The sequence below is a fragment of the Microtus ochrogaster genome, linkage group LG8 (assembly GCF_000317375.1).
Source record: "Microtus ochrogaster isolate Prairie Vole_2 linkage group LG8, MicOch1.0, whole genome shotgun sequence".
Lineage (NCBI taxonomy): Eukaryota > Metazoa > Chordata > Mammalia > Rodentia > Cricetidae > Microtus > Microtus ochrogaster.
The window spans coordinates 7,867,878-7,892,806 of NC_022033.1; the positions used below are offsets into that span (position 1 = coordinate 7,867,878).

The 24,929-nt window shown below is 45.3% G+C and overlaps 1 protein-coding gene across 1 annotated transcript in view; it reads right to left on the reverse strand.

Annotated features, from left to right (window-relative positions):
* The window catches only part of Dok5 (docking protein 5), a 147,959-nt gene extending 133,158 nt beyond the window's left edge, over nucleotides 1–14,801 (reverse strand). Inside the window, exon 1 of the mRNA XM_005362822.2 lies at nucleotides 14,490–14,801. Within this exon, the coding sequence (XP_005362879.1) occupies nucleotides 14,490–14,555 (66 nt within the window). The 5' untranslated portion in view covers nucleotides 14,556–14,801. The remainder of the gene's footprint in view (nucleotides 1–14,489) is intronic.
* Nucleotides 14,802–24,929: the final 10,128 nt, after the last annotated feature.

A 24,929-nucleotide genomic window follows, 5' to 3' on the forward strand; every position in this document is an offset into this window, starting at 1 on the left:
TGGGAGGAAGAGGAAGTGAGCTCACACTCAACAGCTCTCCTCTCGGGAGCAGACGCCTCAGACAGAGACGCCATCCTCCCCTCTCCCAGGCAGACACACGCGATGAAGCTCCGACCCAGGATGGACGTAGGCTAGAATCTTCCCGGTAAGACCAGTGCTCACAGATTATTAGAGATGGGTTGATCGGGATATCAGAATTAGCCAGTAAGTGCTAGAGCTAAAGGGCCAAGCAGTGTTTAAATGAATACAATTTGTGTGTTGTTATTTTGGGGCATAAGCTAGCAGGCGGCCGGGGGTGGCTGGGGTTCTGGGGACGCAGCCCCGCCGCTCCTATTACTACAGACATTGTAAACCCAATCTGAAAGATCACATGAGCATCTTTGGAAATGATAGAACACAGCACAGCTATTCCTCAGTATCCACAACAGATGGGTCTTAAGATACCACACAGATACCAAGATTGGCGGATGCTCATACCCTGAGAAAACGATGATGCAGAACTTGTATCCAACCTGTGCACAACCCCCTGGGTACCTCAGATCTCCCCAGGATGATGCACAGCATGTAGTAAAATGCAAACGCTGTGTAAATAGTTGTTATCCCAGATTGTTTAGTAAGTAACAACATGAGAAACATCTGCACCCTTCCAGCACAGGTGCAATATCAAATCAGTCTCTGGGTTCATGGTTGATTCCATGGATGAAGATCCCAAAGCTATGGAAGACAGGCTGTACACTTTCTAGCAGATACTGGTTTTGGTGATATTCTTCATATGTGCTACTCGTGACTGTAATAGACCTTTAAAATTTAGGAGAAAGAGGATGTACTAAAATAATAATACTTCAATAGTGTCATAGGTTTATATAATTCTTAGCATGGAAGATGCATGCATACTCTTGGGCTGTGACATGTGCCTATGTAAGCACATGAATCCAAACCCTAGCTTTCCTCCCCCTGTAATCTGGTTCAGCCATTGCTCCCTTGATGAACACAATGCGTAGAGAAACGGCTCACTGTGCCAATTTATTATATTGACAGAGATGTCACTGAAACCCCAAGCTACCAGTGCTCTTAATTAAAACATTAACAAGGCCACTAAATGTAAAATGATACGGTTTGTCTCAGTCATCAGGATAGGAACATGTTTTAGACTTAGTAGCTACACTATGGTGCCTCGTCACCTTTCCTGCTAAGGAAAACATCCAAAGGCTGTGACAAATGGGAGAATTTACATGTAGATGAGCATGCCCTGTCCTTGTCCAAGGTCCCAATAGACACATAAAGAAAAGGCATGACCATGTCACCATATTACAGCAGAAAGTCATGCATGGTGACATGTGCCTCGGGCTACAGGGTTTGCCAGGTAAATTCAAGAAGATCCCGGGGCTCACTGGCCAAAATGGTGAACTGTAGGTTTGATGAGACACCCTGTCTCTAAGACATAAAGGAGAGCAATAGAGAAAGACACATAATGTTCATGTCTGGTTTGCACACGTCCCACATTGTACAAGCATGCCTCCCTCACACATGCATACACGGATGCACATGTACAACACACACACAAATTGATGGTGATGATGATGGTGGTAATGGTGATGATGGTGATGATTGTGATGATGGTGATGATGATGATGATGGTGATGATGATGATGATGATGATGATGATGATGATGGTGGTGGTGATGATGATGATGATGATGGTGATGATGATGGTGGTGATGATGATGGTGGTGATGGTGATGATGGTGATGATGTTCCTGAGAACCACTGTGGAGCTCTATGGAAGTCAGAAGGTCCTGGCCCCAGCTTCCGGAGAATTCATATTGAATCTCTCTGAGCTGTGTCAGCTTCTGCCAGTGATCTGTACTTCCCCCTTGACTTTAAAACTTGAACTCATGGCACTGAAACCCAGTGAAATCTTTGTGGCATGTGTGTGAAAGAGGAGTAGGGAGCCCTTAAAAATAGCTCCCATATCCTCTGCCAGCTTTCGAATCATGTGCTGGCGTATTTCTCAGCTTGAACCTTGAGGCAAATAAAAAGAGAACTGCTATTTTTGAATTCATATGCCTGACACTTATCTAAAATCAAAATTATAGAGGCTCTGAAACATATGACCTTAGCGCACAGGAAACCGACCCATTTGTTGAGTTAATATTGGAGCAATAGACCAAATTTTTTTTCATTTTATATTATTAAAACTTCATCTGAAAATTAAGCTTTAATATTAAAGGCCAACAGGATATCCAGTTCCCCTGTCACACACTTGATCCTGTGAGTGACTCTCTTGATGAAATGCATTTGACTGCAGAACTGTATTTCCGTATACTGGAAGAACTCCTTTACGCTATGCACAGAGTAGCCAATCTCCCTAAAAGGTCACGCAGTAGCCTAGGAGATACTTCCACCCAAGGCTTTAATCTATATCAAAACATAATTCTGGTCAGCGTACCTCTGTAAATCCAGCTGCCTACTGATGTACAAAAGTTCAAGCCTGAAAGGCAGAGTCACCCAAGGCACCCACAGTTATGAAAAGGAAAAACAAGTCAAATTCTCTCATCTCAGTGACTGGCATACTTAATAGTCAAACGCCCTGCCAGGAGGAAATGGAATTAAATCCATGGACAACAGCATCTTCTTGCCCTCAGTCTCTCAGCAAGGCAGGCAGTCAGACGGCTTTATGGGAAGGTGTTTGCTTGTGAACCTGATGACCCCAGTGTGATTCCTGGAATCCACGTGTGGAAGGAGAGAAGCATCTCTCAGAGGTTGTCTTGTGATGTCACAAGCATGTCATGACACACATAATTAATCATTTTAATAAAGATAAGGCTAGTAAAGAGACTGGTGTGTTTTAATAACACAGCAAATAAAATAAGCCCTTTTATTTTCGTCTTATGAAAATTACAGAACTACTTGCTAGCTAGTTAACTCGTAGCAGGTTTGGAGCCCATTGGGGATGGATTCTTCTTTATGATGAGCAACATGTGAAGACAAAACCTTGCTGCAAGATTGTGGTCAGGCAAAAGAATGGGCCACACGGGAGATGTGAGGCTCTGAAGGGCTTAGAAAGCCATTAACAGATAACTATCCAAATCTTCTGAGATTATGATCTGGCCGGAGGCTTTCTGGTCAGAACAGGAGATACCATCACCTCCCTCTCATAAAAGTCAATCAAATGAGCCCACCAACCATCTGAACAGAAAGATGCCCCTCAAAGAAAGCCATCTGGAGCCTTTAGAAGAGCAGAAATCGTTAACATGCCAGTTGGCACAACAATCTACCTGCCCATTGTCCACCCTCATTCTTTGAGAATGCTCCACTCTCCCCAAAGAAACAGTCCACTCTTCCTCTGCCCCATTCTCTCCGGCGTTCCTTCGACAGAGATCAGAAGGACTGAACAGCCAAGGGGATCCCAGAGGGACAGAATCACTTCAGTTGTGAAAATCCTGTGTCAAATACAGGGAGGAGCCACAGACCTGCAGCTCAGTCCTGGAGTCTGAGAGAGCTCCCGACGCCTCCGCAGAAGCATGAGTCAAATGGGTAGCATTTCAGCTACTCAGCAGCCTGCTGGGGATTGATCTTGGAAAGCAGGCTGACGTGCGAAGACACGCACTGTCGAGCACTCTCAGAATAAGTAGTGCCTTGGAAGGAGTGGGGTGCACGGGTCAGTTATTAAACACTCTACTGAAGTCTCCAGAGATCCTGTACCCCACTCATAAGTTTATACACTCACAGAGTTGCTCCTGACTGGGGTTGTGGGGAGTGGAAGATGTGTGTCCTGACGGCACACTGTCATACACACCCCGTAAGTCAGGGCTAGTCACTGTCTACCCTTGCACAGCTGGGCAGTGGGCTGTGTGATGCCAGCCTCAGGGGAAGGTTAAATCTTTCCAGGTGATAATGGGGAAAGACCAGTCTTTCCCAATGGGAATACTGAGGAGAACATGGGTAAAAGTATGTAGTGGTTGGTCCTTCTGTAAAGGCCTGCTGGACATTAAGGAGCAAATTTCATAACCATGTGTCACTGAATGACTACTTGGGAATAAAGAAGCTAGAGAAAACCCCACTGAGCCCCCGTGGAGCTCACAGTCTAGTGAAGCGAAAATCATCAAAACATAATCATTTAGGCCATCCATCAATGCTATACAGAGATGATGCAGGACAGCATCGTCCAACAGAGCTCTCCACAGTGATGGAAATATTTTATACATGTGCTGTTGGTATGGTTGCCAATAGAGAGACCCTGAGGCTATTTATAGCTTCAAATGGTTAATGTGTCACAGAAATTTTTTTTGAAGTACTTTTTAAAAAGGAGATTGATGGATTGAGCAATTGGGTGAGTGGGTGATTGTGTGTGTGTGTGTGTGTGTGTGTGTGTGTGTGTGTGTGTGTGCGCGCGCGCGCGCTGGGGAGAAGCATACCCCGAGCCACAGCTTTATATCAGTAAGGACTAACGGCAGTCATCAATACAGAGTCCCAGCACAGTCTGGGAGAACTTAGGCTCTAAACATACAATACAATCTATAAATGTGCTTGACTTTGTAAGAGCAGCTTTCTGTTGGCCGTTCATCTCATCAGCGTGTTCAAACACACCACCCTTTGTGGTCTGGAGGGGGGGGGAGAATAGAAAGTAGCCGAAGATGCCTATTATTAGTGGACCAATTAAAGAAATTGGGCAGAGGGGGCTGACAAAATGGCTCAGTGGCTAAAGGTGCTTGCAGCACACTCTTAAAGAACTGAGTTCAAATCCCAGAGCCCATGTGAAGTGGAAGGAAATAACTGGCAGCACAAAGTTGTCCTCTGACTGTCACGGGTAGGCCATAGCACATGCATACCATGCGTGTGCATGCGCACACACACAAAATTAAGAAATGAAGAATTAATTTATAGCCAAATAAATTAATATTGGCACCACAACTTTTTGAAAAGTGCTTCAATGTAAGTAGAAGGGGGAATAATATACCAGACATAAGAACAGAGTCTATGTGTAGGGCAAAAAATACGAACAAATTTTTATGTTAGAGGAGGCTGCTTGTTTGTTTCCTCGCTGCTCAGCAGCTCAGACCCAAAATAATCACACAGAAACTGTATTATTTAAATCATTGCTTGGCCCATTAGTTCTAGCTTCTTATTGGCTAACTCTTACTTCTTAGTTTAACCCATCTCCATTAAGCCATGCATCACCACAAGGACGTGGCCTACCAGCAAAGTTTCAGCATGTCTGTCTCTGGCCGCGACTTCATGGCTTCTCTCTTAACTTCGCCTTCCTTTCTCCCAGCATTCAGTTTAGTTTTCCCTGCCTACCTAAGTTCTGCCCTGCTATAGGTCCAAAGCAGTTTCTCTATTAATTAACCAATCGTATTCACAGCATACAGAGGGGAATCCCACATCACTTTTATGTTTGTTTATGGTGTACAAATTTGTAAGAATCTGCTGAGTCTGGCTGTCCTGGGAGGTGGGGCAGATCTACAGGAGTGGGGGTAGGGTTAGGGCCAGGGGGCAAGGGAGACCCCTTTTCTTGTATTTGTATCACACACTTCTTCACCATGGATGTGTAAAGTATTAGCTCCTTAAACATAACATCCGTGTGAAAGCCACCCACCCATTCTCTCTTGTGAAAAACGAAGTCCATCCCCCTTTCTCTCCCCTCCTCTCCCTTCTTACTTTTGTACTTTTTCTTTATTTCTCAGAATCCATTTCTCCCTTTTTTGTAATATAAGGTAACTTTATGAATTCAAAATAAATGATAAGCTAAGAGTTATCAGCCATCATTAAGGGTTGGACATGAATCAAAGATATTTTGGAGTGAAATCCCAGGATTTCTGTGCTGTTTTGCACATGTGGTAGACAGACATCCACACAGGCAAAGCCCCCATCCCATGATATAAATAAGTCAATAAATAAGTAGACAAATAACAGTAAATGAGTATTAGTTGAGTACCGACTATGAGCCAGGCCCTGGAGTAAGATAAAGAAATGGTTCTTTTTGAGAAATGGAGAAGTATATTACTATGCTTATTTTTGTATCTGAAGAGGCTTAAAAGAAGACAAATTAGGTGATTGGTTTCAATGTCAGTAAGTGGCCAAATTGAGACTCAAAGAAAAGATCCGAGTGAAAAAAAGAGCATTTGGTGATGAAGATGCAGAAGGACGATGCACTGCTCCCAATAAGCCTTCTGCTTGTGGACATTATTTTAAAGTTGATACCAAAAGATAAAGAAATTGAAGTAGCTAACCATTTTTGATAAAAAAAAAAAGAGCTATGCCGTACCGCATGCTTACCTCTCAGACATATATAGCTATCCCATGGCATGTTTGCAGGTCCATAGGACAACAATGGCTAGAACAGAAGACTCAAGGATGGGCCTGAGTAAATACCCAGTGAAGAAGATGCAACTTCAGAGATGGCCCTAGAAAAACTAGACATCCACATACAAACAGGAACCTTGCCCTATGCTTCACTGAAAGGTAAAACTTGTCCTAGGAAAGACCACGCTATGGGCTGGGCAAATGACTCATTGTGTGAAGGCACTTTCTGGGATGACCTGAGATCCACCCTGACCCTTTCAAGATGTCCTCTGACCTCCTCATGCTTTCTCCCTCTCTCCCTCTCCCAGCCCCCCACACACATACACACACAAAATAAAATTAAGAAAAGAAATACATGGTTATGATGATGTAGGGAACAGTACAGACTGTGAGAATCTATCCACCATCCACAAACCTGAAAAGACATTTGTATGTAGACTACACGAAGAACTCTCCAAACCTAACGGTGAAAAGACAACCCAGGCACTTTCCTTACATATGTACATATGGCAAAGAACAACACGACAAGGCACTCAACAATACACCCGCTCAGAGAAATGAATGCACGCGAAAACCATAGGCAGCACCTCTACACACCCACAAGGGTGGCCAGAGTAAACTAAAGGCACCATCAGCTCCTGGAGGGGATGCAGAGACGTGGGTCACTCACACACCACTGGTATGAATGCAAAAACAGCAAGAGTGCTTGATGCTTGTCAAATCAAGAGGAGTAAGAATTGCCTAGGAGACACAAAATTGCCTTAAACATGTGTACGCAGGCGGTCACACACACATTTATATTATATTATGTTATATAAAAACATGTATATGGATAAACACATATACATAATTCTATTTTATTCTGTTCCAAGGAACCCTGCCTAATAAAGTTTCAAGCGACCAAATCTACAACTACCACCCAACCTGGTAACGGTACTCCTGAGTATCTCAATGCGGTTATGAAAACTTGCATTCATACAATGTCCTGCACATAAAAGTCTCGTCAGCCCTCTCTATCAACCCAATCTGGACAGAGCCCAGAGGTCCTTCAACAAGCGAAATGTCCAAAGGACCTCCAACCCATCAATACCACAGAGTGCCACCTAGCATCCGGCAGCATCCTGGGAAAACTGAATGACTCCCCAGACAATGGACCATGAGTCAAGCCAGGCCCCTCCCCAAAGGATCCCTAAAGTTTCCTTCTGAAAATAAGGGAATTAGAGAACTGGATAACAAGTTGGCAGTGTCAAGAGTTTGGGACCGTGGGGGAAGTGAGGGGTGGCCTTGAAGGACTCTGCCATTGGCAGGAACCTCCTCACATTGTCAGGCCTCCTCAGCCTCCACCTCCCATCTCACCACGCCGGGATTTCAGGTATGATGGGCCTGGCTTCCTCCTGTAGGTTCTGAGGATTTGAATTCAGGCCTCACTCTCGCAAGCAAGGCCCTTTAACCACTGTGTCAATTCCCCAGCTCTCCACCTTGATTCTTTACAGCTTCATGTGAGTCTACAATTACCTAAAAATAAAAGTTTCCACTGAAAACAAATGAGATCATGATTTTTTTTTTTTTTTTTTTTTTTGGACAGGGTCTGGGGTCGGCCTAGGGCAGAAAGGTTCACAGGTGTGGCCCATCACTGCAAAGAAGTTTGCCAAATCTTGTCCCCTCAAGCTGGTTCAGAACTCCATCAGCTCACAACACACACCGACTCAGAGGCCTAGAACTCTAGTAAAGCAGGAGGGCCCACAAATGCTCCCCAAAGCAGCTTCCAAATCCTTACCCAAACACCACCCGGCCGCATGCTAGAGAGAGGAGCTATTTTAATTCCTGCGCTCACACGCATCTCGTGGCATTTCAAAATTCACAACTTCATTTTAAATCCCACAGGAATGGGGGCGGAGGAGAATGGCAACCTCATCTTCTCCTGGCTCAGGCTCCCCAAAGTTTTGAGCTCCATCCAACTGGAGGCAAAATTGTGGAGTAAGAGGAAACTCCAGCACAGCCTCCTGCATTCCCGATGTGTGGGAAAACGGGGCTATCTCTGCCTATCCTTGGGGATGGGGGCTATCTTTGGCTATCATGGCCACCCATAGCTGATCGGCCATTCACAACAGTTGACCTTTGAACACTGTGAATGTATAAATGACTAGTTAATGGCACAAATTTTTAAGTCAGACCATCAGTTTGCAGAGGACAATGACCGAGATGTCCAGTTTGAAGCAGTTCACAGGGAGACACAACACTGGTGAGCACTCCGTGGACAGTTGACAGATAACAATGAGCACAGATGCCTCTCCCATGGGAAACAAATTCTTAAAGCGCAGAAGGCAAATTACTCCTCATCGAAAATGGCAAGGTCGCCTAAAAATAAATATTGCTCGTCACCTAATGGATATAATTTTTAAAACATGCTGGCAGATGTCTGGATACCATTGTATCAGTAACTTGGTTTATGTCTCCATACAAAGCCATTAAATCGGTCATTCATTGCTAAATCTATCTGGGTGATGAAAATTAAAAGCCGAGTACATGCACAATTAATCATATCTTTCATGAGGACTGAGATAGCAGCTGGAAAGCTATCCTTATGTAGAAATCGTGGCAGTAAAACTGAGTTAGATGATGGAGCCAGAACACTGGAGGATTTTCCCCACACTGCATACAGAGGGTCTACCTGAGCTTTCATTTCACGACTGGCAAACTACACCCAAAAGCCCCTCTGTCCTGTAAAGAGCAAACTACTTTACAGATCTTACTGGATATTGTATTTGCCTGGGAAGGTGCCTCAATACGTATCAGAAGTCATCAGGCAACCCTAATCTATTTAGATGATCTTCATGGGATGATCCTTAGTTTTCAAGTATTATAGTTTAAATGTGAAACACCTCCACCGGTTCATCTGTAAGGACACGTGCCCCAGCTTGGAGCATTGCTTCCAGAGGTTGTAAAACATTTGGGGCTATGCGGCCAACTGGCATGAGGCCACTCAGGGTGGCCTGTGAAGGCCCAGCTCCACTTCCTGACTGAGTGCCTTGCTTCTTGAAGCTGCCTCTTTTGTGTTCCTGCTACTACAGGCTGCTATACCCCAGCTACCACGCCTCCCTTGCCACTGTGACTGCAGCCTCTGAGCCAGGAGCCAAAATAAATCCTCCGTCCCCTGAGCTGCTTCTGTGATTTGGTCCCAGTGGCAAGAGAGCATCAAATATATCTGGGCACTGTAACAAGTGAGTCAAAATCTAAAAATCTTAAATGAAATATGATATGCTTTGTGGGACAATGGGCCAAGTGAAACAGGGAAATGAAGGGGTGAAAAAATACATTTCCCCCAAATCTGCCCATTCCCTGTCTGCTTTTCAAGACACCTAAATTAAGAGGAAAATCTGCTGGCCCCGCAGGTTCATTCAAACTGGCATTTGGAGGAGAAGTGCATTTCCTTTGGAGGCATTGTGGACATTTATGCAAATAATGTGGAAAATTGTATAAAGGCAAATGTTCCTTCTGTCCCCAGCATCAGCGGCCAGTGGTATTTGTGCTTGTACATAAACTATCCCTTGGACATTAAATGGATTCTTCCACCTAAACAATAGCTTTGAAGAGAAGACTTAGTGCGGTAAAGGCTAGGAAAATAATAACGACCCAAGTACCGCCATCTCTCCCAGCAGCAATTGTAGGACTGAACACAAAGCGGTAATAAATATTAATTGGGGTTTCTGCTAAGTGTTGTGTTGAGCCCCTTATGATGATCACGTGTTAGGTAGATATCGAGTCACTGTTCTTACGGAACAATCAGGCAGGTAAATATTTTAAAGCTCACACCAAGCCCTAGTCATCCTGCTGGAATTTTTAATGCACCCTTATATCAGAGGCAACAGCCACGGGAACCTTTTGCAACCCACTCTCTCTAAAGTCTTCATTGAGCGTCTGCTGTAGTGAGTAGAGAGAGAACTCCCATGTCCTGGCGGCGGAGGGGGGGGGGGAACACAAGTAATAAGTAATAGACAGGCCTAAATGTGCAGGGTAGTAAGACTTGAAAGAAAAAAAAGTCTACAGATACAGGTGCAGCGAGGGAAAAACAAGAATACTTGGAAAGGTCTCAATGAAAAGGTGAGAGCTGAGCACAGGAGGGGGGGAACTAGGGAACACCTGGGAAGCAGCATAAGGGGCAGGGAGGAGCAGGAACAAACACAAGGTGGTCAGTGGAGGGCTCAGCTGCAGGGGACACAGTGTTGAGCAAGAGTGGAACGAAGATAAAGGCGGGGGATACTGTAGGAACTGCTCCCCTGCTACAAAGAGGAAAGAATGGAGTTTCGACCAGATGCTAGGACATAGAGTCTAGATAGATCTCAAAGACTGAGCCCACAAGGTCTCTTGATGGGCAGGCTCTAGTGATGCAGGACAAGGGAAAAAGAGACATGGTGTCCAATTTCCTTGGTTTCTGGCTTAGGATTGATTTTGCCAGAGCAACCACAAAACACTGCCTAGTGGCTAAGATGAAGATAATGTTAGCGGAAGCAAGTATGTGTAAGTCAATCAAGGTTGTGGGTGCAATAAGCTTACGACCTCCTAGGCGGTCCGTTGGAGAGGTGGGCAGACAGAGAACTGGCCAGAGCAGAGCTTAAGTGGTCTGTGCTGATAAGTTGTCAGATATGGGGAAAGAAAGGTTATTTAAACACTAAGTCACTGAGGAACTGCATGTCCATAAAGAAAATAGGTCTAAATTTAAGCTCTGAGAATTGCACTGTGGACCAGCCAGGATAATTATGGATAGAAAACGCTCTCCATTGCAAAGAAACAAACCAAATGAAGATCTGAATGTAATCCATCTAAATAACACACTTAGCGGGTTAATGACGCAGACACCGCCTATTCCACTCATCTAAGAAATCTCGAGTATCTTTTGAGAATTAGGTAATTATAGATAGCTGTTCCCCTCCTCCTCATCAACTCCCCAAATAGAAACATCCACATTCCTGAACAAATATTGCACCCAGGGCACAGCCTGAGACCTGGAGGAACCAGCGCAGACGGCTCTAGGGACAGACGTGAAGACACAGATAGCTCTCGATTAAATGAGCCGAATTTCATTTGGCTTTCTGATGTTCAAAGCAAAGAGTGATTGCTTAGGACCAAGTTTAGGACTTTCATTGAAGGTGCCCCGTCTATGACCCACTCATAGAGGTTAGCTTGCTTCCTGTACACTGACAAATTGCCTAGTTATAGCTTCCTGTCTTATTTACATTATAAACTATATTATATACACATTTATTTGCATATATTTTGTAAGAACATTATCCAAATGAAAGAAATAGCTATAGCTAAACAAATTCCGCCACAAAAAAAATTTTCACTGAATGAGGATATTTACCCTGATTTAAACATTTAAACCACAAATAAATCAAAGCACAACATGGTACCAGAAATACGGACACTTTCATGTTTTGATGTATTCATTAAAGTAAATTTAAATTTAAATAGCAATAATGATAAAATATGCCTTTGGACATGATTGGATAGAAAAGTAAGGAAATCAATGATCCTTAGATGCGTCTGGCAGCCTTAACTCGTCTTTGATTACATTAAAGATAGCACTGCAATCAGAATCAACGCCATGCACTTTCTCTGCACGTGCACATTATTATCTTATTTCATGGTCCCCAGACCATCTCTAATCTAAATAGCATACACTGTATAGATTGGAAAATTGAAGCCAAGGAAGGTCAAGGGTCGTAGACCTAATGAGTCAAACAAGCAGAATTCATTTCTATCTTGTTATCGTATCTTTCCCCAAAACCTGGGGACATTCTTTGACACAACAGCTGCTTACCATGAAATGCAGTGTTACTTGTTTAATTATAAACACTCCCAGACATGACTCTCCTCCACAGACGCTTGTCTGGATTCCTTTATTAAAGCCATTGTCATATTAGTTTACTGATTGCAAGGTCATCCTTCACTGTATGGTCCCTGGGTGTATCAACATATACTCTCTGCCTGCTGACTAGCTCTCTGGGACGCACACAGTGCCTAGCAAACACATGTCAAGTACTGATCCTGGACAGCCTGGCTTAACACTATCAACATGCCCGACTTGGGGCACCAGGGCCTCATTGTCACTTCCCACAATAAGCTCCCACCTTTGCAAGGATCATTCTACCAAAACTTTAGTTGGCACCCAGTTCTGACAACAATGTCACCGGCCCTTCTTCATAAGTTATAGCAAAAGATCATCTTTGCAGGCTGGTCTACTGGTCGAACCAAGGCTGACAAATAAGGCCTGTTTTACACAGTCTTAGTATGACTTTTCCGTGAGTGAAATCATAATGCAACGAATATTCTTGTGTATATTTGAGTAAACACAGCCCTAATGACTCCATCTTGAGAAACTGGACTATCCAAAACACTGTCAATATAAAGCGAATGCAAACTAGGCTCTGTATCCTCTCCTTTTGCCTCTAATATCCATCCAAAATTTGTTGGCATGCCCACAATACTATACTGCGTCAATTAGAGGAATAGAGGAAGAAGACATGAAAGTGATGTTAACCAGTTTTTCCTATAAATCACCCTTGTCAGGATTTGGCGTCAACCCTGATCCTCATGAATAATTCATATCCTGTGCATTAATAATGCATGTCCTCTTCCTGTTGGAATGTTTGCTAGCATGGAATGAATGTCTAGTCCCAATCCCTTCCATTGACATGACGGAGTAAATGCAAGTTTAGGATGTGGCTCTCTAAGGCTCTCTTTAAAACTGTAACACTTGGCTACCCACCAGATCATAAAAAAAGTATGATACTCTTGGGATTTCTTCTGCTTCACGTGGAAGTCACTCAGCTGAGGACCCCAGAGAGAATCAACCAGACTGTAGCCAAACCAGTAAGGTCAGTTAGTTCTGTTACTGTTCTCCTCAATTTTGCACTTACAACAGCCACAGACACAAGAACTTTACTGTTCAAACAGAGTAACCGGCAAGGGGTGGGGAGAAGCAAAAGAGAAAGAAGCCAAGGGAGCCAGAGTTTTATAACAATCCAGGATGTTTCTCCCCAGCAGACAATCCTCTCCAGCGATGTTTGCTACTGGGAGATTTCTTTTATTCTCAATCAAATTAAAGACACATGTTTTTAAAGTCCAGAGACCAAATAAAAGAAGGGTAGTGAACGTCACATATCTGTGGAGAAAGATACTCAATGGATCACTCCCTCAAGCCGGGCCATTGACACTTGCACTAACACCAGCCATCATTGCTAAGTAAACTTATTTCCCATCCCTGCCTCAAACCCAGCCTCTGGCAAATGAAAACCAACAAAAACAACCACAGTATTTGACACATGGCAAGAAGAAATGTGGCAACACACACACACACACACACACGTTTATATGTTCCAGTATCCTCCCCTCCCTAACGATGGTACCATCACTTAAAACTCAAAGAAAGGCAGGATGGTTTTCTCCTAAAGTGCCCCCAACAAGAGAAAGGAAAGGAAATCTTAAAAGGGGAGGCACTGGGATTCTTTTCCTTCCTTCCTTCCTTCCTTCCTTCCTTCCTTCCTTCCTTCCTTCCTTCCTTCCTTCCTTCTCCTATTCCAGGATCTCTACACCTGCACCATGTTCCACATGAAATGATCTTCCAATAGGACTCAGAATGTGGATTCTAAAATACAGAAACCCACTGCCCAAGCTCAAGAGTAGGGACCTGGTACCAGGGAGTTGGCCCTGTCCAAGGCCAGCTCTCTCCACCTCTGCTAACACCTGAGCCAGGGAGCAGAGTCCCTGAGACAGGAGAGTCACTGTCCTTGATCCCCCTCAGGGCATCTGCCCTCTGTCCTGGCCTCCATCCACCCCCTGGAAAAGTTAAGTTGGTGCGAGTGAGACGCGGGTAGGGGACATCCGGCAGGCTCAGCACCATGACGGACTTTCCAGACACAGCACCCATGGCTACCGGGAAATATTTATTCCAAGTCAACTGGCTCCGGTGGCCACCGTTAGAAAGTCAAGCCATCCGAGAGATAAAGATAGCTCCATGACATACCCAGAAGCTAGCGCTAGCGCCGCAGTCACAGTCACAGTAGCCTGAGATGTTGGCTGCAAGAGCCACCGCGCAAGGCAAGTCCCCAGCGCGGGGATGCTGGCTGCAGACACAGACCCTGAAGTCGCGAGCAGGGAGCACGGAAAGGATGAATACGTACCCCTAGGCGTCTGCTCCGGATCCTCACGTACCCCTGCTTCACAATGTCATTAAAATTGGAAGCCATCCCAGACAGACAGCAATCCTGCTGCCCCCAGAGCCTGCACAGCACCCTGAGTGGCTTCGAGGAGGGATGTGGGGAGGGTCAGGACAGAGAGTGAGGGAGTGAAAGTTGACAAGGCGACGCAGTGAGACCGGACGTCAGAAGGCGCACATCGCTTCCCTGTCTCCCCAAAGCCTGAAAGTGGGCGGCCGCCGGCGCCCAGCAGCCACTTTGGGGGAGAGTGGCGGGGAGGCGAGACTGGAGCGCGGCGTCAGCTGACTGGGTGGCAGCCTGCCAGGAGGAGGAGCCGCTCCAAGGAGGAGGAGGAGGACCTGAAAGGAGGAGGAAAAGAGAGGAAGGAGGAGGCAGAGATGGCCCAGAAGAAGGAGCACCGGTGTCCCCTCCCGCGGCCTCCTCCCACCTGGCCCCCAGCTGCGCTGATCCCACCTCCTTTCCCCAAGAGCGCGCTCCGCCCTCCCAGCGCGTTACTGCGACCCCCAGGGGCGAAGCTCCCAGTCCTGGCCTGTCTTTAGAGAGCAGACACCGGACTCTTGAACCAGCTGTGTGTGCCCCAACCTGTCCCTTCAGCTCTATCTTTTCCCCAGAAGAGCTAATTAAGGGTGTGTCTGTATCCAGGGAGACTGAGCTGAGCGGTTTACCTGTGACCTCAGCCATCTCTGAGGCTTGCGTGCATGGGGACTCCCTGCTGTCAATCAAGCCATAGGCTTCCATCAGTTGTCCCTATCTCTTGTTTAAGTCTGCCTTCCCATTAGGGCTGTAAGTTTCCTAGGAGCTGATTCTTGCCACTGGTCTCTCCTGGCCCTGTGTAGGTGATCAATAAATCTTAGGACTTTATTAAGGTGGCTAGCATGTAGCACACACTGCTCTGTCCTTTGTATGCATCGACTAAGTTCAGCTTCCCTGAACCCTTTAAGGTGTGGCTGCTTTGTGTGATTACCAAGCTCCTAGGGAAACTTCCGTAACCTGACAATACAGCTGCCTGGGTAAACATTGTAAATACTCCGAGAACGCTAAGATGGACGGGAATATGAGGGATTTGAGTCCTGCTCCCGATCCCATGACCTTCCTTAAGCAAAGATGCAATGTGAAGCTGACCACTGCTGTTACTCTCTGAACATCATCCTGCCGGGCATTGCTAAGAATAATCAAGGTTTTAGCAACTATGTTTGGCAGAACCTGAAGTGAGAAGAGCCACACCCTGGGGACTTGCCCACCATCCCACAGCTGTCCACCACAGGGGCCAGGACTGCAGGGACAGTGGATTGAGTGTTGCAAAGTACCAATAGCGGGCCAATGTCATAAGCTTAAGGCTGCTTCTTGATCTCCAAGGTAGGACTTCCTCTTCCCTTACTCAGAAGCTAAACGGTTCTCAGTCATGAGAGGTGACCCCAGTTCAACTACTGAGCTGAGCGACCTTCAGTGAGAGTCGTGGAGGAAGAGTCCTCTATTTCACAGGACGTTAGGCCTGCTGACAGTCAACTCCTCTCATCTCTAAGATGACATGGGACTGACTTCCTTTCTCAGTGGGAAATCTCATTTTAGTCATTCTAGTTTGATGGGTATTAGTCAGTCAAAGGAGAGAAATCACCCACGAATGTGTCATAGAATCGAGACTAACTGTTAGAACCAGAAAGTAGGTATGCGGGTGGGGAAAGCGCTTTGCTATATTGTAAACCATCTGCTCTGTCTCCTTGTTTCCATTCTACAGGGGGGAAAATGATGTGTTAAGTGGCCTTCACCCAAAGAGGAGAAAATGGTGAAGTCATTTGAAGGGCTGCTTACAAGAGCTGGCACCATTAGCCAGTACTGCCCATGGCCACTGTGCAACAGAGGTGCTTGAGAATGACATCTGTCCAACCCTTCACCTGCAGACCAATTCCACTGTCACAGGAACAGAGGATGAATCAGTGCATAAGAAGCTTCAAGTGAGTGACTCACAATAACAGAAACCATCGATGAGAAAGACAGGAAAATCGAAGCAGACTACAAAACGCCAGAGTAGATTGGGAGAAACATATAATTTTTTTAGTTGCAAGATTGAAATGCAGTATATGCTTTTGAGTGGTTGGTTTAAAAAAAATCCAACTGATATCACACACATACACACACATATGACTGGGGTATGCCAATTACAGTGCAACCCCTAACTCTTCTATAGACTAGGCAATGTCCAGTGGTGATAGAGAGAGACCCATAGAGGTGCAGAATCCCGTGGTGCTTACGAACTTGTTGGGTACTCATCATGCACAGCTAGACGCTGCCAGGTGCAGCATCACAGGGGCTCCAGAGAAACCCACCGTACATCAAAAATAGTGTTTTAATTCCTGCTCTTGGTTCAGTTTCAACGTAAGACTCATTTTTATGACATACAAATGTGTTCCCTTCACTGTATTCCCTTTGGTTTTTAAATTGAGTAGGCTTGCCCTCTGCTCCCAGGGCGGGTATGCTCCTGTGTGTGTGTGTGTGTGTGTGTGTGTGTGTGTGTGTGTGTGTACATGTGCGCCTACACGTTCACATAGATGCAGATGCCCATGGGGGCCAGAGACCTTGCAAGCTGCACATGTTGCTTGTCTGTCTTTGAGACAATCTTTTCCAGGCCAGTGAACCCCAGGCAGCTGCTCATCCCCACTTGGCAGCAGAGTTACAAGCTTGTGCCACCACAGCTTTTCTTACATGGGTACTGGGGGTTGAACTTGGGTCCTCGTGCTTATACTAAACCTACTGAGCCATCTCCCTAGTCCTGCATCCTCTTCCTTAGACGAGTGGTGTTTTCTTCAGATGTGGCACATGGTTTCAGCTGGCTGGTCAGAGTTAATTGGCTTACATTTAAGAAGCATCCCCTTGGCTGCAGTTCTCTCAATGTGTCAAACTCTTTTCTAGTTCTCAATCTTTTTTTTAAAAAAAATTACTCATTGTATGTATTGTTTGTCTGTCTTGTGGTGGGCTCTCATGTATCTCAGGCTAGCCTCTTTCTTGCTCATATAAACAAGGATGAACATGAACTTCTAATTCTTCCTCCTCTACCTTCTGAGTGCTGGGATTATAGATCAAAGTCACCACTCCTGGTTTCCTGCAGGGCTGGGGATGAAGCCCAGGGTTTCATGCATGCTAGGCAGTGAGCATTCCACCCAGTGAGCTAGCTACATCCTCACCCCCATCTCAGCTTTTCAAAGCACACTGCCTTAGCTGACATCTTTCCTAGCTTAGCTTGAAAGAAAGCTTAAGTAAGAAGTCTTCTGTGCCCCCAAAGTCTCTGAAGGCTCCCAGCTGGTCCCTATAGTTGATTTCCTCGGTATCACCATCCCTAGATATTTAATAGATTATTGATCACTTTGGTTTATCAGTATGTGCACACACATGCAGGTGAAAGACACTTGTGAATGACCCATCCTTCAGCATGTACTTCACACACAGACAGTATACACACTTGTGTTTTGTTTTTTATCTATGTGCATGAGTGTTCTGCCTGCATGCATGTGTGTGTCCTAAGTGCATGCCTGGTGCCCACAGCGGTCAGAAGGAGGTGTCAGAGCCCCCAGAACTGGAGTTATATATGGTTGTGAGCTGCCATGATCAGACACTGTTGACCACAGAAAGGCAGGGATGGAGCAGAGCGTACCTGGAAAGCAGAGCTATCCCAGGTCTTCTTCCACCCGGTTGGGTGTCACTCCCAAGTCACCAGTCTTTATTTAGTGAAGGCTGGTGGAGGGGTGACCTGGTGAGGAGCAAACTCCTCCCAAGTGGCTTTCATTAGCGTTGTCTCACCTGCCAGTGCAGGCTGTGTGTGCTTCTGTGACACTCGGCTCGAGCAGCAGGGGGTGGGTGGAAGCTCAAGTTATTTTTGGTGAAGGTGTTGGACAAGTGCCACGCAGCCTCAGCCTCGGTGTTCGGTGGCCTTTGATGAAAGTGTCGAACTTACGGGAGCCTATCCTTTGTTCTGGAAAAGCCCAGAAGCCTCTGAGAGAATAGAAGCTGGGGAGAAGCCTCAGTGAGTAAACAATTGCTGTGCAAGCAGGAGAGCCCGAGTTCAGGTCACCAGAACCTGAAATGCAGGGAGTGGAGGAAGTATAGGCATTGTTGCTGGGAGGCTGTATACAGACTAGCAGACCTGGGACTCAGTAGCCAGCCTAGCCAATCAGAGGAATCCGGAAATCAGTGAGAGACCCTGTGTCCCAAAAATAAACAAACAAACAAACAAACAAATAAATAAATAAATAAATAAATAAATAAATTGAGGTGGAGGGCTAGGTAGATGCCGCAGAGGTTAAGAGCGCTTATTGCTCTTACAGAGGACAGGGGTTCAGTTCCCCACACCCGTAAGGCAGCTCACAAGTGCCTATAACTCCAGTTTCAGGGCACCTGACTCGGTCTGCGGACCTTTGCAGGCTCCTACATTCATGTGTTGCACATAAACTCATGCAGGCTAACACTCATATTCATAAGTTAAAATAAATAATAAATAAATCATCAAAAATAATAAGATGGAAAGCAACCGAGAAAAACACCTAGCATTGACATCTATCATTAATGACAATTGCAAACACAGGACAAGAGTTGCCTATAGGTTCTTGCTACATTGTATCTGTCCTGAAGCAGGGCAGATGTGTTCTTGCTACATTGTATCTGCCCTGAAGCAGGTTGGATATGTTCTTGCTACATTGTATCTGCCCTGAAGCAGGTATGTATGTTCTTGCTACAGTGTATCTATCCTGAAGCAGGGCAGATAAGTTCTTGCTACATTGTATCTGCCCTGAAGCACGGCAGATTGTTTTTGCCACATTGTATCTGCCCTGAAGCAGGGCAATGTGTTCTTGCTACATTGTATCTGCCCTGAAGCAGAGAGCCAGCTGACCTGGTGATAATGTCTAGCTCTGAAATGTTACAGTTAGAAGTTTCTATTTCAGTGGCTGAAAATATGGCTAAGAGGTTAAGAGCACTGGGTGCTCTGTGGAGGTCCTGAGTTCAATTCCCAGCAACCATATGGTGGCTCACAACCATCTGTAATGAGATCTGGTGCCCTCTTCTGATCTGCAGGCATACATGCAGATAGAACACTGTATACATAATAAACAACTCTTCAAAAAAAAAAAAGTTTCTCTTTTAGTGAATGGTGGTTCTGCATCTTACCCATACGATGTCCCTGTGGGAGTCAGAGACCAGCACTGCTGTCTGGATTCTCTCTGGAACCTGCCCCTTCCTTTTCAGTAAATACTTTGCTATTACAGGCAGTGCGGGGCTACAGCTTGCAGAAGTGATTTATGTGATTTAAAGAAGTATGCCTTTTCAGAGTCTTCTCAATGACAGCTCTTTACTCACACAGCTCTGACATTGAGAGTCTCCTTAAATTGTGTGCCCTAGAACCTCACTTGTGCCCCCTACTGCCAGATCTTGTGAATGGGCTCAGTAATTCTAACCAACATGCACTCCTATGAATGGCATGCGACTCAAGGGTGGCTGGCAGCACTGGAACCCACGAGGTGGCTCTTGGTCTAAACCTATCTCCACCTCACTTTCTCCTTTTGCTCTCTACTAGATTCTCGTTTTGGAAAGTGCTAGAGGTTTACTTGGGACTTTCTGGAGTCATCTGGGGTTACTGAATCAATTTAGGAATTTTGAAACTTCTAGTTCAGTGGTTCTCAGCCCCGGGGGGGGGGTGTCAAATGACCCTTTCACAGGGGTCTCCTAAGATCATGCTGCATATCATATATTTACATTACAATTTATAGCCATGGCAAAATTACAGTTATAAAGTAACAACAAAAATAATTTTATGGTCTGGGGTCACCACAACGTGAGGGACTATATATTAAAGGGTCATGGCAGAGTCATGGTGTCTCCAAGCAGAACTCCTTTAGTGGCAGTGGCAGTATGCCTCCATGTTGGGGGGGTTATACAGGACAGAAGTGACATGGTGTTTTAGAAATTACTGGCAAGCCCGGTCTTCACCAGTGTGTGTTGTATTGGCACAGACAGACTGATGGAGACATGATGGTGAGCTATTGAGGATGGTCCCCAGAAGACACAGATAGACTGACGGAGACATGATGGCGAGCTATTGAGGAAGGTTCCCAGAAGACACAGATAGACTGACGGAGACATGATGGTGAGCTATTGAGATGGTCCCCAAACACTCTCGCTTGTGCTGAAGCTGAAGTGTCCAGACAGTTGGTCAGTCACTGGCAGGCAACTGGATCATGAGAGCTCTGGTTCATCAATAATGGGAGGACAGAGAGAAACAGGCTTGTGACCACAAGTGCTCCCAGATAGCTTCTGGACTGTGTTTTGGGTTGTTTGTTTGTTTGTTTGTTTGTTTGTTTTGGTGAGGAGAGCCTTCCTTTCTGTAGCTCATGGCAAAGCTGCCTTGAGAAAAATCTAGGCCAGCACAGAAGAAAGAGAGCAGGGAGAACCAAGTCGGCAGCAAAGGCTTGCTGCCCCACTGACATTCCTCACGCTGCTGCCTACAGCCAGAGGTTGTTGCAAGATTAGAAGTCAATCTTGCCAAGACATTGCCTGGATGATCCCCCCACTAGCCAATTGATGATGGACAGGCCATTTGCTTCTTGATACCTCATAACCTGGTGCAGAAACAGACCAATGTTCTTGACACAGTATTCCAGGGGAGTACCAGCCTCCATTCAAGGCCCTCTGCCAGTATTCCTGAGTCCTCACACTAACTAGGTGCCCTGTGGTGCGATCCACATCCCTCACACACAAAGACTAAAGACTCATCCAATGGCACCAAGCCTGCTTCTAAGGAGGGCTAGCAATTAACAATAAAGTATTTCCAAATCACTTCAAAAAGACCATGAAATTCTGTCTGCAAGGGTTTTCTTTTCAAAATTTCATTTCTGTATTAATCAATTTTAGAGATGGAAAAATAAATAGCTACATTTACAATATAATAATACAGACCCATTGGCAGTTTCAGGTACCAATTTTGTGAATCCAAGGCTATAGCTAGCAACATATATATCGGTTCCATTTTTATCACAAACATGGGAGGAAATCAGGCTTTCTGGGGTGCACCCTCTGGTTGGGTATCTGTTGCAAAGGAAGATGGGATGTGGTGTAGAGAGTGGTTCAGAGGCAGTCAGAGAAGAATTGTGAGAAGCTAGGAAAGCCCTGAGTTTCATATCAGCCTTCAGCAGAATGACTTCATCTTGCTTTTCAATGCCTGGGGATAAATTCAGGGCCTCACACACTCTGGGCAAGTGCCCATTTTGTGTTTTTCGCTTTGAGAAAGATTCTAAGTTATCTATGCTCTCTTGCAACTTATTTCATAGTAGTTCAGGCTGACCTTGAACTGGGATCCTCCTGCTATCAGGCTTGACATCAGAATGTCCTGATCTTGACACATTTGAAAACAACTTCTGTCTTCTAAACATCATCCCTTGGGAGCCGGCTCTGTTATGTCCTGGCCACCAGAGCCTCAGGTCAAAGGTATTTATTGCTGTATCTTATGGTTCCAAGACACTCAGATTCTTAATACACAGACATGTTTCACACACAGGAGACAATACAGCACATTTGACACTTCTTTGTATCAAGTAGCAATCAAATGTTTTCAAAAGTAACTTTATGATGAGCATAAACAGTCTACACACATATAAAGTATAAAAATTGTTAATTTTTACCTAATTATAGACTGGTAAATTATTTCCATAAGGAAAATAACGAGCTCACCCATCCCCCTCTGTCTGAAGCCTTGTCTCACTCAGAACTCTGGTCTCTAGCAGCTGCTCTGCCTTGCGTGTCTGTAAGTTACTTGTGAGTGTTCTGATTTTTTACATGGATAGAATCGAATGAAGACATTCCATCTTGTCTAGGTCCGTTCAGTATATCTAAACATTCTGATGGTGGCCCATAGTGCTGTGTAGTAAAGGTTCCTTTTTAATGGCGTAGTAGTATTCTAGTGAATGGATATACCACAATGTGCTTGCTCTTCCTCCTACTAATGGAAGTTCAGGTTATTTCTACTTTGAGATAGAATAAATTGTTCTTTCCCTCTGTTTTATTGATTTCTACTCTTCCTTTCTTCAGCTTACCCTTGTGTATCCCTCCTCTCACTCCCTCTCTCTCTTCTCTGTCTCACTGTCTCTCTGTCCCTTTCTCCTCCCTCTCCTCTCCTCCTTTCCCTCTCTCAACGTGGAAGCTAAGCTCCTGTAGATATTCCTTTCTGTCTGCTTTTAAAGGGTTTTCTAAATTAATTCTATGTGTATGGGTGTTTTGCCTGCAGGCACTAAGTGCATGTAGTGCCAACAGAGGCCAGAAAAGGGCATCAGAACCCCTGGAACTGGGGATACAGATGGTTGTGAGCCTCCACGTGGGTGCTGGGAATCAGACCCAAGTCCTTTGGAAGAGCTGTCCATGTGCATTAACTCCTGAGCCGTCTCTCCAGCCCTGTTTCTTCTCTTTTGATATTAGCTTGCAGCATTATAGATTTTCCTGTAATTACTGCTGAATTGCAGTGATACCCAATCTGTTTGAAATGTTACATTTTCTCATGTTAAATTGAAAATGCTTTCTGTTTCCATTTATTCTTTGAACCTTAAACGAGGCACAGAGATTACATGGTTTGAAAATTTTCCAGATATCTTTCTGCTATTGGTTTCTCCTTTAATCCCATTACTGTTGAGAATATTTTGTATCTTTGAGTATATTTTCTTTACTAAGACCTATTTTCTGGCACAAAATACAGTCTTGCCTTGATAGAAATGTATATGGCTTTGAGAAGAATGTCCCTTCTGCTGTTATTGGAGACAGACTTCTGAAATATGAGACCAGGTCAATGTTTCTCTGTCTGCTTGCTGTATTGACTATTGGAGGAAGAGTATTGAAGTTCCGGGCTCTCACTGTGCAATTGTCTGGGGTTTTTCCCTTGCTATTTCTGTTTTGTGTGTGTTTGCTAATGCTGTTAGTGGCTAGATAAACATGCTCAGATGGTCTTAATGTGATGTGATTCCTCGTGTGTTTGCTGTTAGGTCTATTACCCTGGTTCCCTATATGTTTCATTCATTTTTCTCTTTCCTTTCTCTCATTTTTATTACTTTAATGTATTTATGATCCTTTTATTTTCTCTGATGGCTTCTCAGCTATAAATATTCATCTTCTTATTTTAGAGGTTGCTGCTCTCCTTTTAGTTGAGAACAAATATATCCCCATAAGGTTTCTAATGTGTGCCTCTGACATATGTCGCAGCCTCTGGCTACAGGGACGGGGATGGAGAACTGACTATTTGGCTGCATTTTGCCTCTGTAATTAAAAAGCAAAAACTATATTAGGTGTTGGTTTTGGTGAGGCTGGGGTGTAGCTCATTTAATCGAGTGCTGACTCAGCATCCACGAAGCGCTAGGTCTGGCCCTCGGTTCCCCATAAGCCAGATGCTATAGTGTATTTGCATGATCTAAACACTCAGGAGGGAGAGACAAGAGGCTCGGGAGCTCAAGGCCATCCTCTGTATGTGATGTGTGCAAGACCAGTTCTAAGCTTGTTTGTTAGAACAAGTGGGAGGGGTGGAGGGAAAGAAGAAAGAAGAGATAAGGAGGAAGAGAGAGAGGGAGAGGGAGAGAAAGAAAACAAGTTAGACAAGAGTCGGTTCCTATTAAATACACAGCCTCTGCTGCCATCCAGCTACTCACACAACTCAGAAAGTGCGGGAAGCATCCAGATGTTTGCAACCAGATGTTTGCCTTCCTCTACATCGCTGCCATCAAATCTGCCATCGAGTGTTTATCTACAGTCCTCAGAGATTCCTTAGACGCCTGCCCCTGGCCTCTATGCTTCCAGTTCCGTCCACTTGAGCACCATGCCTGCGTCTCTTAGCTAGCTAATGATGGGAGGGTCACTCACCTGACCAATGAGAAGTCCCCTCTCCATGGACACTCTAGCGGCCTGTCTTTCTAGCAGTCAGTCTAATGCCTCCCGGTTCTCTCTAAAACAACCCGTTTAAACTACTTTGTCACAGTGATAACGAGACAGCTGATGAAGGCCCTTGCTTTGGCCTGCATCCACAGCAGGCAGCACAAGTCTTCCCCAGGATGTCTCCTTCTGTCCCACCACACAGACCTATCTGTAGTCCTGAGGTCACCTGACCCTTCTCCATAGCAGGCCTGTGGCAGGCACACTGCTGTGTGCAGGGTTGGCTTTGTGACACCTTCCAGCTGCCACACTGTAGGATCTGCAGTGTAGGCACAGCAGCAAAACCGCCCCCCTCCTGAGGGGGCTGCAGCCAGATGGGAGAGCATTGCTGCAATCAGCTGGTTTCTACCGGGACCGCTTTGGTTCAGCCTCTCCTCCTGCTCCCCCACCTAATCTCTTTCTACTTCATTTTGCCAGGTTTTGATTGAAACCGGAGGACCATGCATGCCAACCAGGTGA